General features: G+C 34.0%; 1 protein-coding gene across 1 annotated transcript; it reads right to left on the reverse strand.

The window, feature by feature from the left end:
* Positions 1-5,677: 5,677 nt before the first annotated feature.
* Positions 5,678-16,188, reverse strand: HMOX1 (heme oxygenase 1). Its single transcript, XM_058191354.1, has 5 exons — positions 15,987-16,188; positions 15,426-15,546; positions 8,682-9,173; positions 7,140-7,248; positions 5,678-6,341 (listed from the first exon to the last, which is right to left on the reverse strand). The coding sequence occupies exons 1-5, from the start codon at positions 16,004-16,006 to the stop codon at positions 6,214-6,216; spliced, it is 870 nt and encodes a 289-aa protein (XP_058047337.1). The 5' UTR covers positions 16,007-16,188; the 3' UTR covers positions 5,678-6,213.
* Between the last annotated feature and the right edge of the window lie 203 nt (positions 16,189-16,391).

Raw genomic sequence — 16,391 nt, forward strand, 5'->3', positions numbered from 1 at the left:
TGACATAGAACAACAACACATCACAAAAGAAAAACATGTATATAAGCAAAAGTATGCAACAACTATATTAATTTGATATAATGAAAGGGAACAATAGGACAGGAACGATAGGCACTTTTGTACTCTTATGCATGCCTCTTATAGTCCTTTTAGGAATGGGGTAAGGTCAATAGTAGACAGTTTTTGGTTGAAGTTTTTGGGATTTTGGGTAGAGACTATGGAGTCAGGTAGTGAATTCCAAGCGTTAATAACTGTTACAGAAGTCATATTTTCTGCAATCAAGGTTGAAGCGGTTGACATTAAGTTTGAATCTATTGTTTGCTCTTGTATTATTGCGATTGAAGCGGAAGTAGTCTTTTACAGGAAGGATATTGCAATAGATGATTCTGTGTGTTAAACACAGGTCATGTCGGAGTCGGCGGAGTTCTAAGTTTTCTAATCCCAGGATTTCAAGTCTGGTGGTATAAGGTATTTTGTTGTTTTCAGAGGAGTAGAGAACTCTTCTCGTAAAGTATTTCTGGATGCGTTCAATTGTATTAATGTCAGAGATGTGGTATGGGTTCCAGACAATGAGCTGTATTCAAGAATAGGTCTAGCAAATGTTTTGTATGCTCTGGTTAGTAGTTTTTGGAAAAGAAGCTGCATAAAATTAGGTTTACAACTTTTAGAGCCTTTTTTGCTATGTAGTTGCAGTGGGCTTTGGCACTTAGATCATTTGATATGAAACCTCCAAGGTCTTTAACTATAAGGTAATGTCCATCAAGCTTGTGCTTATTGTTAGGGTACTTTTTCCCAATATGTACGACTGAGCATTTGCTGGTTGAGATTTGCAGTTGCCAAGGTTTAGACCAATCGGAAACAAAGTCAAGGTCTTTTTGAAGGGTAGAGGTATTGTTAGTGGTATTAAATAGTTTGACATCGTCAGCAAAGAGAACACAATAACCTGAGATAAGGTCACAGAGATCATTTATGTATAGTATGAAGAGCGTTGGTCCAAGAACACTGCCTTGGGGAACGCCACTTTTGATAGGAACAGGATTTGATAAAGCGTTGCCAATTTTGACCACTTGTTGTCTGTTTGACAGGAAGGCATTTATCCAATTGTGAAGAGGTCCTGAAATGCCATAGGATTTTAGTTTTAGGAGAAGTTTATCATGTACTACTGAGTCAAAAGCTTTGCAGAAGTCTATGTAGATTGCATCTATTGCTTTTCCTTGATCAAGGTTAGTAGTCCATATGTTTTTGCAGTGGAGAAGTTGTAAGTTACATGATAATTTTTTTCTGAAAGCAAATTGTTTATTTGAGAGTAGGTTGTTTGTTTCAAGGTGGAGTGTAATGGATTGGTTTATGATAGATTCCATTACTTTGCATGTGATGCAACATAGAGAGATAGGTCTGTAATTTTCAACTAGGCTGGGATCTCCTTTTTTGAAGATAGGGATGACTGTGGCTAGAGACCAGAGTTTGGGAAGGGAACTAGTCATGAAAGCTTTATTAAAGATTATGCTTAGGGTTACAGTTACAGGCAGCATCATTCTGCCTCCTATTATCTTTATCTATTGTTCTGTAAATTCCACCAGTTAACTGCATAATAATAATAAAATAATTTTAAAAATCCATGAAAGTTCAATTTGTTTGTCTAGTTTAATTCTAGAAAGAGTGTAGAGAAAAGCAACAAAGATGATTAGGGGACTGATATCTCGGGTTGCCACAAAGAAGAGGGAATCAAACTATTCTCCAAAGCACCTGAGGGTAGAGCGAGAAGCAATGGGTGGAAACTAAACAAGGAGAGAAGCAACTTTGGAGAAATTTCCTTACAGAACAATTAATCAATGGAACAACTTGCCTCCAGAAGCTGTAAATGCTCCAACACTGGAAGTTTTTAAGAAGAGATTAGATAACCATTTGTCTGAAATGTTGTAGGGTTTCCTGCCTAAGCAGAGGGCTGGATTAGAAGACCTCCAAGGTCTCTTCCAACTCTGTTATTCTAATTCCAATTTATTCAACAACTTTAATCAGAAAACAATATTAAAAAGCTTTCTCCATTTTAAACTTTCTTACATCCATTCCTTCTAAATCTCTTTGCCAAAAGTTTTTAAATCTTTAACTCCTCTCCCTCCCCTTTTAAGTCTAAAAAGGATGTTGAACCATCAAGTGGAATTCTCTTATCCTGCTACTCAGGAAATGTCTCTTTAACTAATTGCTAACTAACTAACTAACTAATTAATTGCATCTAAAAGTGTTTTAAGTGAGGCTTGTACAAACCTTGTGTCCAAAAGGCTGTGAGCTTGATTGAGATCCCTCAACATCTACTGTAGCTGCTCAATCCACAAGTCGTTTGCAAAAACCTGTAATCTCACAAGCAGCAAGTATGTGGAATGCAAATGGACAATCTCACAATATCTTCTTGGAAGACCGTGCCAGAAAGAATTCACCATCTGGTTATTGATCACCACAGTGCCATTTAGGACTGTCTACTTGTCATAGATCTTCATACAATACTGTCAGTTTGAATTTTTAATATGGTAAATATTGATAAACAAATAAAATCTTTTGGAGACTGCTCCATAATTTTAAAAAGTGGGAATGGGTCCTGGAGGACAAAAGTTTAGGAAACACTGTATTAGACTAATCTAAGCATTATTTCTGTTTTGTTTCACATGGAGCTGTTTCCCCTCCCGCCTTTTATTTTTTTGGAGAATTTAGGTTTACATATGGTATTAAGACATACTGGTAATGTGATTTGTTCAATAAGCATGGCAAGCAAGTTGAAGCCAAACAAATATGACAGCACAGTAGATGGGAATCTTGTCTCAGTCCACTTTAAAAACAAGCTTAAGGTAAGGACTTTATGTGCTAACTGGAAACACTCTGCATATATTATATACATAAATAATCCTCATTGATGTTTTTTGTTTATGTATTGTGTATTTATGTTGTACACCGCCTGAGTCATACTGTCTAAATTGAGTAACCTTATAAATCTTAAAATAAATTAAACTGGTCTATCCCAGGGGTGAAATGCTCCCAGTTCAGACTGGATTGCCCAATCCGGTAGCGATGGTGGCGGGTGGTTTGGAGAACAGGTAGCAAAAAGCCCTGCCCCCTGCCCCTGCTGAGCCGTGCCATCATCAGGGTTTTTTTTTGTTTTTACTTTTAAAAGCATTTTTTCTTCAGCCGGAAAAATGCTTTTAAAAGTAAAAAAAAAAAAAGCCTTTGATGATCGTGGGGCTCAGCTGGGATCTTCAGAACCCTTTTATAGCTTTTTTTTAACAACCTCGGCCGAAGAGATTGTAAAAAAAAAGCTTTTAAAAGGCTTCTCTGGTGATCCCAGCTGTGTTGCCTGATCACCAGAATCTTTAAAAAACATATTTTCTACAAGCTCTTCGGCCGAAGAGGTTGTTAAAACAATCCTTTTAAAAGGTTCTGGCAATCAGGCAACTTCAGCTGGGATCGTCAGAGGAGCCTTTTAAAAGCTTTTTTTTCCTCTGGCGATCCCAGCTAAGTTGCCTGATCATCACAGGCTTTTAAAATCATTTTTTTACAACCTCTCACAACAGCCCCCGCCCATGCTTACCCAATTGCCCAGTCCCCACTTGCCTAATTGCTGCTTCTTTCGGGCTCGCTAAGCCTTGCTTCAGCTGCTGCAATCAATTGCATCAGCTAGCAACTGAATCTGCCTGCCTGCAATCCATCTCATCGGTGAGCAACTCAATCTGCCTGCCTCCAACTGGGTAAGTAACGGGGTGGGGGGAGCTTTAAAAATAGTTAATTGGGTTTTTTTTAAGGAGTTTTTTTTTAGACCAATTTAAAGTTAAGGAAGTTTTAAATTTAGCTGCTTTTATCTAAAAAATATAAAATAAAATAATAAAATAAAATATTTGTGCAGCTTTCTGAGATTTGGTGTGTTTCTGTAGTGTTTCACTCTTAACTACACAAACACAAAAAATCTCACAAAGCTGTATGTGGCATTTTGTGTGTGTGTGTGAGTGAGTCATGTATGTGTGTAAAGTGTGAAAGTTGGTTTCTGAGCTGTGGCTGTATGAGGTTCCTGTTGTTGCAGGGGCCATTTTGGGTGAACTGCAGCTGCTTTTACATTGTGTGTGAGTCAGTGGTGTTGTGTTGTGTGTGTGTGTAAAGTGTGAAAGTTGGTTTCTGAGCTTTTTGTGGCTGGGTAAGGTTCCTGCTTGTTGCAGGGGCCATTTTGGGTGAAGTACAGCTGCTTTTACATTGTGTGTGAGTCAGTTGTGTTGCGTTATGTGTGTGTAAAGCATGAAAGTTGGTACCTCTTATTGTTTTGTGTACTTTGTTTATTATTTTTATTATTTATTGTTATTGGCCACGTCCACCTGGTCACCTGACCACCAAGCCACATCCACCAATTAAGCCATGCCCACAGAACCGGTAGGGAAAATTTTTAGATTTCACCCCTGGTCTATCCCCTCTTTCACTTTCACATGGAAGGAAAAAAGATAGCATGGGAAAGAAAGAAGGGTAGTGAATAGAATAGATTCACCTGGAAGCATTTTCAGGTAGAATTTACATAGGAAAACTCATTAAAGGACTGCAAGGCATTTTCTTCAGTCTTTTGCCACATGAGATTTTTTAAGTTTTCTGTATAATAATTTGGGAGCACTTTCATTGCTAAACAAGTATTCTCATTTCCTAGGAAACAGGGTTTGTGTAATCACATTAAGTTGTTTGTATAGTTGTGTCGTTCGCTGTGTTCAGCAAAACCAGATATTACGGTTATATAAATGGATAACTGCTTTGCATGAGTTTGGCCAATTTAATCAAACAAGGACAGGTACACCTTGCTTAATAACTGTCCTTTTTAGTGACCATTTGAAGTTGTGATGGTTCTGAAAAAGTAACTTTATGGTTAATCTTTACATTTATGACCATTAGAAAGACCCATAGATTATGTGATCACCATTTGTGTACTTCACAACTGTTTTCCAACAAGTAGAATCAGTGGAAACCTACAGTATAACTAAGTCCTGATCACATGATGTTTCACTTAGTCGCATGTGGTGACTCATTTAACAAGTGATGTGAATCATTGCAAGTCAAAATTAGTGAAAAGTTCAATATAAATATAATAAATAATAAAATCTTGAATTAGTTTTTGAAGAAGATGGGAATTAGAGTTAGTATTTGATATTGAAATCCATTATTTTTAAAATATAAATTAACTGAAATCAAGAATCTACTGAATAGCTAAAGGAGCTAGAATGAAAGAATAGTATTCTATGTCTGTATATATATTTTTGCCCCTACGGATATTTTTATTATTTTTCATGGATGTGAGTATGACTGGATGCTAATTTGTAATTAATCTAGCTCAAGATCAGTATGAAATTTTAGAAATGTCAGTGTTCTTTCTAGGAAATAAAAATATTCCTGTGTTAAACTACATATACTACTAATATATTTATTGCTATCTGAGCAAGTGTTCCTACCTCATATTTTAAGCTTTATTATATTTTTAGTAAATATATTCTAGACTTAAAACAAGCCTTAACAAAATGCATTTTTCTTGAATCTGTGTAAAATCTGTGTAAAACATGCTAAAGTACCCTTCCTAGGTTAGCCAATAACATTAAGGCAATAACTCAGTGTGGAAAGCAAATATTCTTCAAACAATCTGATAAACATATAAAAGTACACAGCTGAGTTAATTTATAAGAAACTTTAATGAAAGTACATATAACTTAAAAGTATAAAGTACAAATAAAAGAATGTTTTATTCTGTTCCTGAAAGGTCATTGCTAAGGCACATCTGTTTTAAAGTAGTAGAAGTGTATCCCATAAAATCATAGTTTATTGCATTTTAGGACAAAGAAAAACATGCAATGAAACATATACTGTATAGAAACTCTTGTACACAAACACTGGACAAAATATCACAGCTTGATTTATTCCTCACATATTTCAGATGGCAAGTTAACATTCTTTTCTCATCTTGGCTTCTTATTGGTTTAATGGCATGTCATAAAGTGGCGTTTCAGATTCTTTAGAGAAATGTATTTGACACAAACTTCTTTAAAAATGCTGCTGGTAACAACAATACCTAGAACTGGAGACATAGTCAAGCTCAGTACTTCCAATATGCAAGATAATCTAAATCTGCAACCCTCTTTTTTTTTAAAAAAAAATGCATTAGTTCCAGAATAGGCAAGTAGTAGTAAAAGTGCTTAAGTTCTTTTCAGTTCATAGAGCATACAAGCCCACGACAACTGTTGTTGCTAAGAAGAAAAGGGCGAGAGTCCAACGCAAAAGCGGGGTTCTGGGCAGCAAGTCTGTATGCTTCATCTGTGCTTGGCCACTTTCCTTTGGGACTGTATTAAGAAAACAAAAATTGTTCAGAATGAAAACTAACTGGAAAGGTTGTATTACTAAATCATTAAGCACAGCAATGTTTTAGTCACAGTTATAGCATAACTAAATACCTAGTACCTATTAGCTCTGCAAAGTAGAGCATACTGCAGTAACACTGCAAAGTTTATGAGTATATTACAATAGTGTGGACTTAAATTGTGTGATAGACAACCATTTGGTGGTTGTAGCTTTCAAATGAATTAACTGGGGGGTGGGAAAGGTGATGAGGGAATGCACAACTTGTAAGCAAGAACGACCATGAAAAGTTAAGTATAGTCTTATAGTTATGCAATCAAATATATGAACATAAACTTTTAAACAGCAGTGTCCATAACAAGCCATGGTGATATCAACATGGTAAATATGTGCATCGTAATATCACAAAAATGATGAACTTATTTAATAGATCCCCCATCATACTCCTCTCTGGATTATTGTATGAAATATTTTGTATATTGTATGAAATATTTTGTACATTCATTCTTTGGTAGAATTTCACTTGTAACTTATAGTATAGCTGTAAATTAGTTGTCCATCTGTTTTTCATATCACTAATTGAAAATGTTCCATGTTTAACATATGGCCTATACCAAACTTAGATATTTTCGATGCACAGGGGAAGGTAGGTGGCAAGGGGAAATGTGAAAATCATTCTAAGCAGGCATATTTTATAATATATACTGATTTTTTAATTATTCAGGATAAAAATCGATAAAATAAATTACAATAGTGAATATTAATGAATCGTTATTTCTTACTTTGTGTTCTGTTGCGTCCTGTTGTGTGAAAATCTAATTTGGTTTTCCCAAGATGATTGTTCTGTGGAGGCTTGCCTTGATTCACCAACTTTTGCAGCTCCTGAAATACCTGAGAAAAATGAATCATAGAATAGTTTAATTGCAGAGAAGGGTTTTTATAATTTAGATTTTGTGAGATCCATTTTAAGGAATTTAGAAAGTCTCCTTATCTTCCAGCCTTCCTACTTCACTATAACTTTTGATATGGAAAGCAACACAGAAATTGGATGTTTAATAGGTTCAACGATGGCCATCTACTTTGCAATAATGGATATCAGTAATATGAAATGCTATAAATCTAGTGCATAGATAAATGTGAAGATTTGGTTCTTCCTGTAGATATATTTCTATCTATCATATCTGTAGGTAAAGAATATGTATTTGCAATACCGGTAACATGGGAGGAGAAAAAGAAAGATGTCTCCAGTTCATATTTCCTAATCAAATACATAATACTTCATTTGTATCAATGGAATTTGAACTTTCCTCAGTATGGAAAGTATTGGCCATGAGATCATCAATCAATTACATATACATTTAATTTTAAATTCTACACTACTAGTGCCTCTATTTTTTGAAATAATACATAACTATAATAATCTAATTCCCTTTTTAAAATGTCCATGTTAATAGCCATGACCACATCTTATAAAAATGAAATTCAACAGTTAAGAATACATAATATGGGGATGTATTTTTTTTTTAAAATATGTCTTGAATCATTCAAATTTCAACTTCATTGGCTGACTTAAGATTCTGGTATTATGAAACAGTTTTATAATATTGGTGCACTATGGTTTTCTCTATTTAATTTTTTCTTTTGAAATAAAGAGGTTCTTACACTAGCTTTTTCTCAGTAAGCTATATAACTCCTTTGTCCTTTCCCACAATGTTCTTTGAGATACAATAGTCTAATAGTATCTTAATAATATTCAATTGATATAAAATGGTATAAAAATATAGTCAAAGAACCCAGGCTGAAGTTAAATGCTGAGATAAGGTAATTGTCTATAAATATGTCAGGAAGCAAGGATTTTTGATAGATTTGAATACTTCCATGTATATTTTCAAAAGATCCCCCCCCACTTTTCATGAAATCTGTGCTCCTTTGTAAAAATTAACCAAATCAATTTGTAGGGTCCTGCTTGAAGCATTTTAAGAATATGGTAATATGTTAATTAGTTATTATTGCTTAGACTGGTTGATTCTAATATAGCAGGTTGTTTTATTTGAGAAGGTCATGTTAATTGCAGCACAATTATTTCTATTATACCCAAACTCCAGCATCATAATCATCTTTATCTTTTACTTATGTTTTTGTTCAGTATTAAGCCAGAGGAAAAGTTGTATGAAAATTATAGCATTGTTCACCCCATTGTTATTGTTTTTGATAAAGGAGGAGATATTTCAGTATATCAGATAAAACAGCAATCAATGTTTAAGTAGGAGAATTGTACTTCTTAAAATTACTTATTTGGTTTGCAAAAATTATGCATGACTCACTTCAATATTCAAAAGAAAAGATTTTCTGGCTTCTTCAACAATTCTCTCAATAGTAGAAGAATCCATGGGGATGCTGTTCATCCGAGCTCTATAAAGCTGTTTAAATTTGCTGATGTTGGTGATTCCAGAGAAATTGAAGAAAGACAGCCCTTTTCCAGTATTGGGCAAACTGAGAGATTTCTGGGCAATCTTCTTCAGAATTTGGCCACCAGATAGATCTCCCAGGTATCGAGTATAAGCATGGGCCACTAAAAGTTCAGGTTCATGCTGGCCCACATGATGTATCCTATCCACATAATTTTGAGTTGCCTCCGGACACTGGATGTCTTTCTTCCATGTGGGACCATAGAAATATTCCAGGTCATCTTCCAGTGCAACTGTGCGATTCAATTCATTTGGGAAATAAACAGGTGCATATACTGGGTTGTCCTTGTTCCTTTCAGATTCTTCCTCCAGGGCCACATAGATGTAATACAGAGAACCCAAATAAAGCTAAAACAAGGACAGGGAGGAAAAGAAAAACAGTTACAAAATCTCTCTTCAGTCATAAATGTTTCATATTTAGGTGATTTGATATTTAGATTTACCTTCCTATTAAAAAGCCATAGTGTTCATGATTTTTGAATTCCAATTTTAGGTGGAAAAGTCTCCTATGAACCAATTCAGTTTTGGTAGCATTTGATGTTTGGGCAATTTTATTTGATCGTCTACAGATTGTATTCAACCCTTTCATGCCATTTGGAATGGTTATGATGTGACATTTTATATTTGCATTCATTTATCTAACTGTATGTAGGTTTCAAAATCTTCCTTTAATAGGTTGAATGCAGTAGTATTGCCTCACTGATGTGAGAAAAAGGTGTGGGACACCATATATATTAAATATGATTGGTCTTCACTTGTTGACCATTTGAATCCCAATTATAGACATTCTACAGGAAATATAATTGATTTCCTAAAACTGCATGTATACTAACGGTTTTCAACACTGGAAAAGACTCAACCTACACTGGCAATGTTCCTGATAAAATCAGTGGGCTGTAAGTAGTGAAAAAAGTTTCTAGTGATTTTCCTTATCTATCATGACTTTCCATGTAAGAGCTCTACTGCTACAAATGCTGCTCCACCCCTATTTGGAGAATTTTGAGATTCTAAAGTGGCTAACACAAATCAGAGACAAACTAGGCCCTCATTTTATTCCAGCATTATTTTCCTACAGTGCAACATCACCGCTAGATACAACCAAACTTTTAAAATTTACAGAAACATTTTTAAGAAAAAGGACTTCAGGTGTTATTTTTCCACTACCATTTTTTAAAATATTTTTGATAAAATACTTTGTGTAATATTAAGTCTAAATATATTTGATCAGAGAAAAAAAAACTAGGTATCTTTTAAATATTAACCAAATTCCACGAAACATTTGTTTAGATTTGATAAAAGAACCAGTTTCACAACAATTTGAGGAAAATACTGCGGAGGTTATAAGATAAATGAGGAATACTAGAAAATGGCTTAAATATGCAAATAAGAGAAGGATGTTGGCTGCAAAATTGTCATGCAGTCCCAATATAGATCATGAAATTTCCTAGGGTCCTAGATTGGCCTCTAAACTTGCTAAATTTTTAGCACCGTTTAACTGTTTTTTACCCCAGGTTTTGGACCCTTGTGTGGCTTGAGAGTATGGGAAAAACATGGGTAGAACAAAGTCATTAGAGGACATAGATTATGAGTTTGCCAACCATTGTTGTTGTTTTTAGTGATCTACAATTCTACTAGCAGCTAGCAGTACAATATGATACTCACAGACTGCAACAGAATACATACTTAGGATATAATGTGATAGAGCTTTGTTCAATACATTTTAGAAGCATCTGCTTTCTCTTATGCACCTGAGTACTTAATGTGATTGAAATTATTTTATTTATTTATATTATTAAATGTATATGAAAAACTCACTCTCTTAATTTAGCTATTAGAATCATTTTTATATCCAAGGGTTGGTGCCCCTTGTACTAGCATTTTCCATTTGGCGCCACCTTGATGCCACTATTTCACACTTGGCAGATCATGCAGTATTATGCAGATTGATGGATGAAATGTTTAATCAGATGTCTGAAATATGATGTATTTGTCTTGAGGTTAGTGTCTAAATTGCTAGTCTATAATTTCGTCTTTGCGCTTCTTATTTATTTATTTATTTTTACTGTACCTTGTTTTTATATTGTGAGTTGTCTACTTCTCAAAAGCAGCATGAAATGCTGATCATCCTAAACAGTAAAACAGCCCTAGCCAGTTGGGATGACTCCTCAGTTCCTATAATTCCCAACCTGCATAATTGCTATAGCTGGGTGAAGATGAAAAAGTAATAATCTGATACAGTTTGAAGATTCTCCTTTGAGAAATGTTGCAGTAGGTACTAGGTGAGAATTGGGGAAAGGAAGAACTGAGAGACATGGTTGACGTTGCTTCTTAATCAGTAGTTTTAGAAAAGGTAGTAAATCTTTGTCAGCTTCAGGAGATTATTCTTAGAGACTTTAATGTATTGCTATTTTTTCTGGACCCTCTAAAACCACGCAATTTTTAAAAATACAATAATTGTTCCTTTCCCAGATATTTTTTTAATTATTACTATTAATACTTCTGGGTGGAAATGGCAAATTGTAGTGAATCACTGAAACTTCCCTAACCCGTTAGCTGGTAATCAGCAACTTTGGGCAAAAATTCATTTGAAGAAAATGTCCTTATTCTATTTGCTTTCTCATTATTTGTTCTTACACCTAAAAATAACAACAGAGCCAATCATAATATACTTGCATTGTATATAATTTAGATCTAATGTTACACAACCATACACACATATCAAAACTTAATTACATTTTCTCTAGGTAATAAAATGGAGTTTTGAATAATTTAGTTGATTATGTGTCTTGTTTATACATACCCCTCACTCAATCTAGTTTACTAGAGTTCAGTCAATCAACAAAGAAGAAGAATTTGAAGAAGTTCTAACACTTATTTTCTAGAAGTATTTTGGTCAATTGAGGTTTGGCCAATTTTTAAGAATTTTGTTTGTATTGCCATCACTTCCATTTTAATTTAGTAAAAATGTTCTACCTTATTTTTCCCTCTGTTGGTTTTATTAATTGTGTCCCTGCTTCCTAGCATTCATTATCCATTGAGCACTTATATTTAATGACTATTTCTAGTGGAAATAGTCTAGCAGTTGTACTGGAAAATGAATATTCAGGTATTAGTGCATTTCTTTGGTCACCTATACTGACACATTGCAAAAATCCATAATAGGTTCCCATCCAAAAATGAATCAGGGAGTTGTCTCTTCCCATCTTCTATATGCTGTAATTCCAACATAAAACTGTGTACTATGATTTACACTATGAGTTTCCTTTCTTTTTTCTTTTAAGAGTTCCTCAATTCACTTTAAATATATTATGCAAATATAACAAACATATAATGTGTGATTTCTTGTTGAATATACATTCTAGGTGTACATGGTGTAATGTTGCTATGGTGTAATGTTTTTGTTTCAGAACAACAATATTTACCAGCACAGTAGACTTGTCTGTCAGGTTTATCATGGGGTAATTTGTTTTCCTTGCTTATTTTCGGTTTGTTAATGTGTAATTCATGTGTTAATTATTCTGTTTACAGAATTGTGCATTCTGACGAAGTTCCTCTTCTCAAGCAAAATCTATTCTATATACACCCCAAGAATATCTTGAGCTCAGTATTTGGATTATGCCTTAACTTTAACAAACATTATACTACCAAGTGTAGTGAGGAATAAGTTCTAGTGAAAATTATTTGAATAATAATGAATAAACATATTTAATAAGCATCTTTGTTTATACTTAGGAAAAGATAAAGCATTTGCTTAAATCAGCTACAGTGGAGTCAAGCACAAAATTCCTTACACCAATCGTAATTAGGGAGTAGAGGGTCAAAGTCAGAAGAAGGATGATAGATAGATAGATAGATAGATAGATAGATAGATAGATAGATAGATAGATAGATAGATAGATAGATAGATAGAAGATAGAATTTTTTATTGGCCAAGTGTGATTGGACACACAAGGAATTTGTCTTGGTGCATATGCTCTCGGTGTACATAAAAGAAAAGATACATTCATCAAGGTACAACATTTACAACACAATTGATGGTCAATATATCAATATAAATCATAAGGATTGCCTGATGTTAAGCTTCTATCTCTATTTCATTTTTTATATTTTATTAAAATACTAAGGTCCATAAATTCAAACTAGATCAAATGTAGTAATTGGCAGAAGTGGCTGTACCACTGAAGTTAATAAATAGTAGAAATTTTAAAATATGTAATTACCATGGGAATTTATTTTCAGTTCCAGAACTGAATTTAGGGGGGCGGGGGTTCCTCACACTAATCTACCCACTCTTTTTTCTTTTAAGAGTTCCTCAATTCACTTTAAATATATTATGCAAATATAACAAACATATAATGTGTGATTTCTTGTTGAATATACATTCTAGGTGTACATGGTGTAATGTTGCTATGGTGTAATGTTTTTGTTTCAGAACAACAATATTTACCAGCACAGTAGACTTGTCTGTCAGGTTTATCATGGGGTAATTTGTTTTCCTTGCTTGTTTTCGGTTTGTTAATGTGTAATGCATGTGTTAATTATTCTGTTTACAGAATTGTGCATTGTGACGAAGTTCCTCTTCTCAAGCAAAATCTATTCTATATACACCCCAAGAATATCTTGAGCTCAGTATTTGGATTATGCCTTAACTTTAACAAACATTATACCACCAAGTGTAGTGAGGAATAAGTTCTAGTGAAAATTATTTGAATAATAATGAATAAACATATTTAATACGCATCTTTGTTTATACTTAGGAAAAGATAAAGCATTTGCTTAAATCAGCTACAGTGGAGTAAAGCACAAAATTCCTTACACCAATCGTAATTAGGGAGTAGAGGGTCAAAGTCAGAAGAAGGATGATAGATAGATAGATAGATAGATAGATAGATAGATAGATAGATAGATAGATAGATAGATAGATAGATAGATAGAAGATAGAATTTTTTATTGGCCAAGTGTGATTGGACACACAAGGAATTTGTCTTGGTGCATATGCTCTCGGTGTACATAAAAGAAAAGATACATTCATCAAGGTACAACATTTACAACACAATTGATGGTCAATATATCAATATAAATCATAAGGATTGCCTGATGTTAAGCTTCTATCTCTATTTCATTTTTTATATTTTATTAAAATACTAAGGTCCATAAATTCAAACTAGATCAAATGTAGTAATTGGCTGAAGTGGCTGTACCACTGAAGTTAATAAATAGTAGAAATTTTAAAATATATAATTACCATGGGAATTTATTTTCAGTTCCAGAACTGAATTTAGGGGGGCGGGGGTTCCTCACACAAATCTACCCACTCTTTTTTCTTTTAAGAGTTCCTCAATTCACTTTAAATATATTATGCAAATATAACAAACATATAATGTGTGATTTCTTGTTGAATATACATTCTAGGTGTACATGGTGTAATGTTGCTATGGTGTAATGTTTTTGTTTCAGAACAACAATATTTACCAGCACAGTAGACTTGTCTGTCAGGTTTATCATGGGGTAATTTGTTTTCCTTGCTTGTTTTCGGTTTGTTAATGTGTAATTCATGTGTTAATTATTCTGTTTACAGAATTGTGCATTGTGACGAAGTTCCTCTTCTCAAGCAAAATCTATTCTATATACACCCCAAGAATATCTTGAGCTCAGTATTTGGATTATGCCTTAACTTTAACAAACATTATACCACCAAGTGTAGTGAGGAATAAGTTCTAGTGAAAATTATTTGAATAATAATGAATAAACATATTTAATACGCATCTTTGTTTATACTTAGGAAAAGATAAAGCATTTGCTTAAATCAGCTACAGTGGAGTAAAGCACAAAATTCCTTACACCAATCGTAATTAGGGAGTAGAGGGTCAAAGTCAGAAGAAGGATGATAGATAGATAGAAGATAGATAGATAGATAGATAGATAGATAGATAGATAGATAGATAGATGATAGATAGATAGAAGATAGAATTTTTTATTGGCCAAGTGTGATTGGACACACAAGGAATTTGTCTTGGTGCATATGCTCTCGGTGTACATAAAAGAAAAAATACGTTCATCAAGGTACAACATTTACAACACAATTGATGGTCAATATATCAATATAAATCATAAGGATTGCCTGATGTTAAGCTTCTATCTCTATTTCATTTTTTATATTTTATTAAAATACTAAGGTCCATAAATTCAAACTAGATCAAATGTAGTAATTGGCAGAAGTGGCTGTACCACTGAAGTTAATAAATAGTAGAAATTTTAAAATATGTAATTACCATGGGAATTTATTTTCAGTTCCAGAACTGAATTTAGGGGGGCGGGGGTTCCTCACACTAATCTACCCACTCTTTTTTTTCTACCTGGTACTTTGTCTTCCATGGGAAGGCTGGAACCTTGAAGGATCTGGTTTTCTAATGTAATCTGAGTTGTCCAATTTCCTGTGCCCAGAATAATAAGCTGGTTCAATTTTCTTATACATCAACTTACATTATATTGTACCTACACATCTTTATTTCCTTTACATCAAGTTACATTATACTGCATCTACCGCTTAATTTGCAATTTATCCATAAACCATTGCTCCTTCACAACCACAAAACGTACCTTAAATTCATGAAATGACACCTGTCCCTTTTGGAAAATCTTCATGAATTCTGTGTTTTCTGCCTCTTCATGAACATCTTTGGTGTTTTCCTTCAGGGCTTCTGAAAGGTCCTGAAACTTTCTATTAAAGATATGAAAGAAAGGGGATAGTTTAGGGTAGAATTGGTATTAAAGAATTTCTGATTAGTCCTTTAACAAAGAAGATTGGCAATCTTAGGAAACCAGAGAAAAAGATTAGCATCCTTTCTAGACAATAGTGAAAGGACCTCTCTATTCTTCAAGGACAAGATATGTTTAAACAAAAAGTTACATTTCTTTGGACAAAAAAAAAAAGTTTGGGGAAAATTACAGATATCAGACTAAAAGATCACATATCAGGCTGACATTTAGAATGGAATCAGATTGGTGGATTACAATCTATTTATTCATACAAAGTTTTCTTTTCTGGGATCACAGAGACCTGTTAGTGAGAGAAATACCAAGAATCCTAATGTAGAACATCTGTGAATGAGAAAAGTACATGCTGAATATATATATGAACGTCTTAAAACCAACACTCACCCTTCAGTGTGCTGAGCCATTGTTCCCTTTTATTGTTGTTTGCTATCCTTTCTTTAGTCTTTCTGTTGTCCTTTTGCTTTCTTCTTTCCAGAGGCTGAGAGGTTTCTGAATGAAGCAGTCTTCCTCCTTCATCATTCTCTTTATACGTTTACTGTGGGATCACGTGCTCAGCCAGAAAACATCTGACCTCAGAAAACATACAGTTCCCTTGCAACATGTACACTTTTTTCACCACACCCGTCACTAGAGAAGTTCAGCCCTTTCCTTTTTTTTTTTAACTTCTGAGTGGGGAGGGAAGAAGAGAAGTCATCTGATGCGGCTTTATTGACAGCTAAGCACAACAGGATGTCAAGAGACTTCTCTAAAGAATGCTGGCATTAACCATTTCATTCCACAGAGCCAACT

Source organism: Ahaetulla prasina, chromosome 7 (genome assembly GCF_028640845.1).
Source record: "Ahaetulla prasina isolate Xishuangbanna chromosome 7, ASM2864084v1, whole genome shotgun sequence".
In the NCBI taxonomy this organism is placed as follows: domain Eukaryota; kingdom Metazoa; phylum Chordata; class Lepidosauria; order Squamata; family Colubridae; genus Ahaetulla; species Ahaetulla prasina.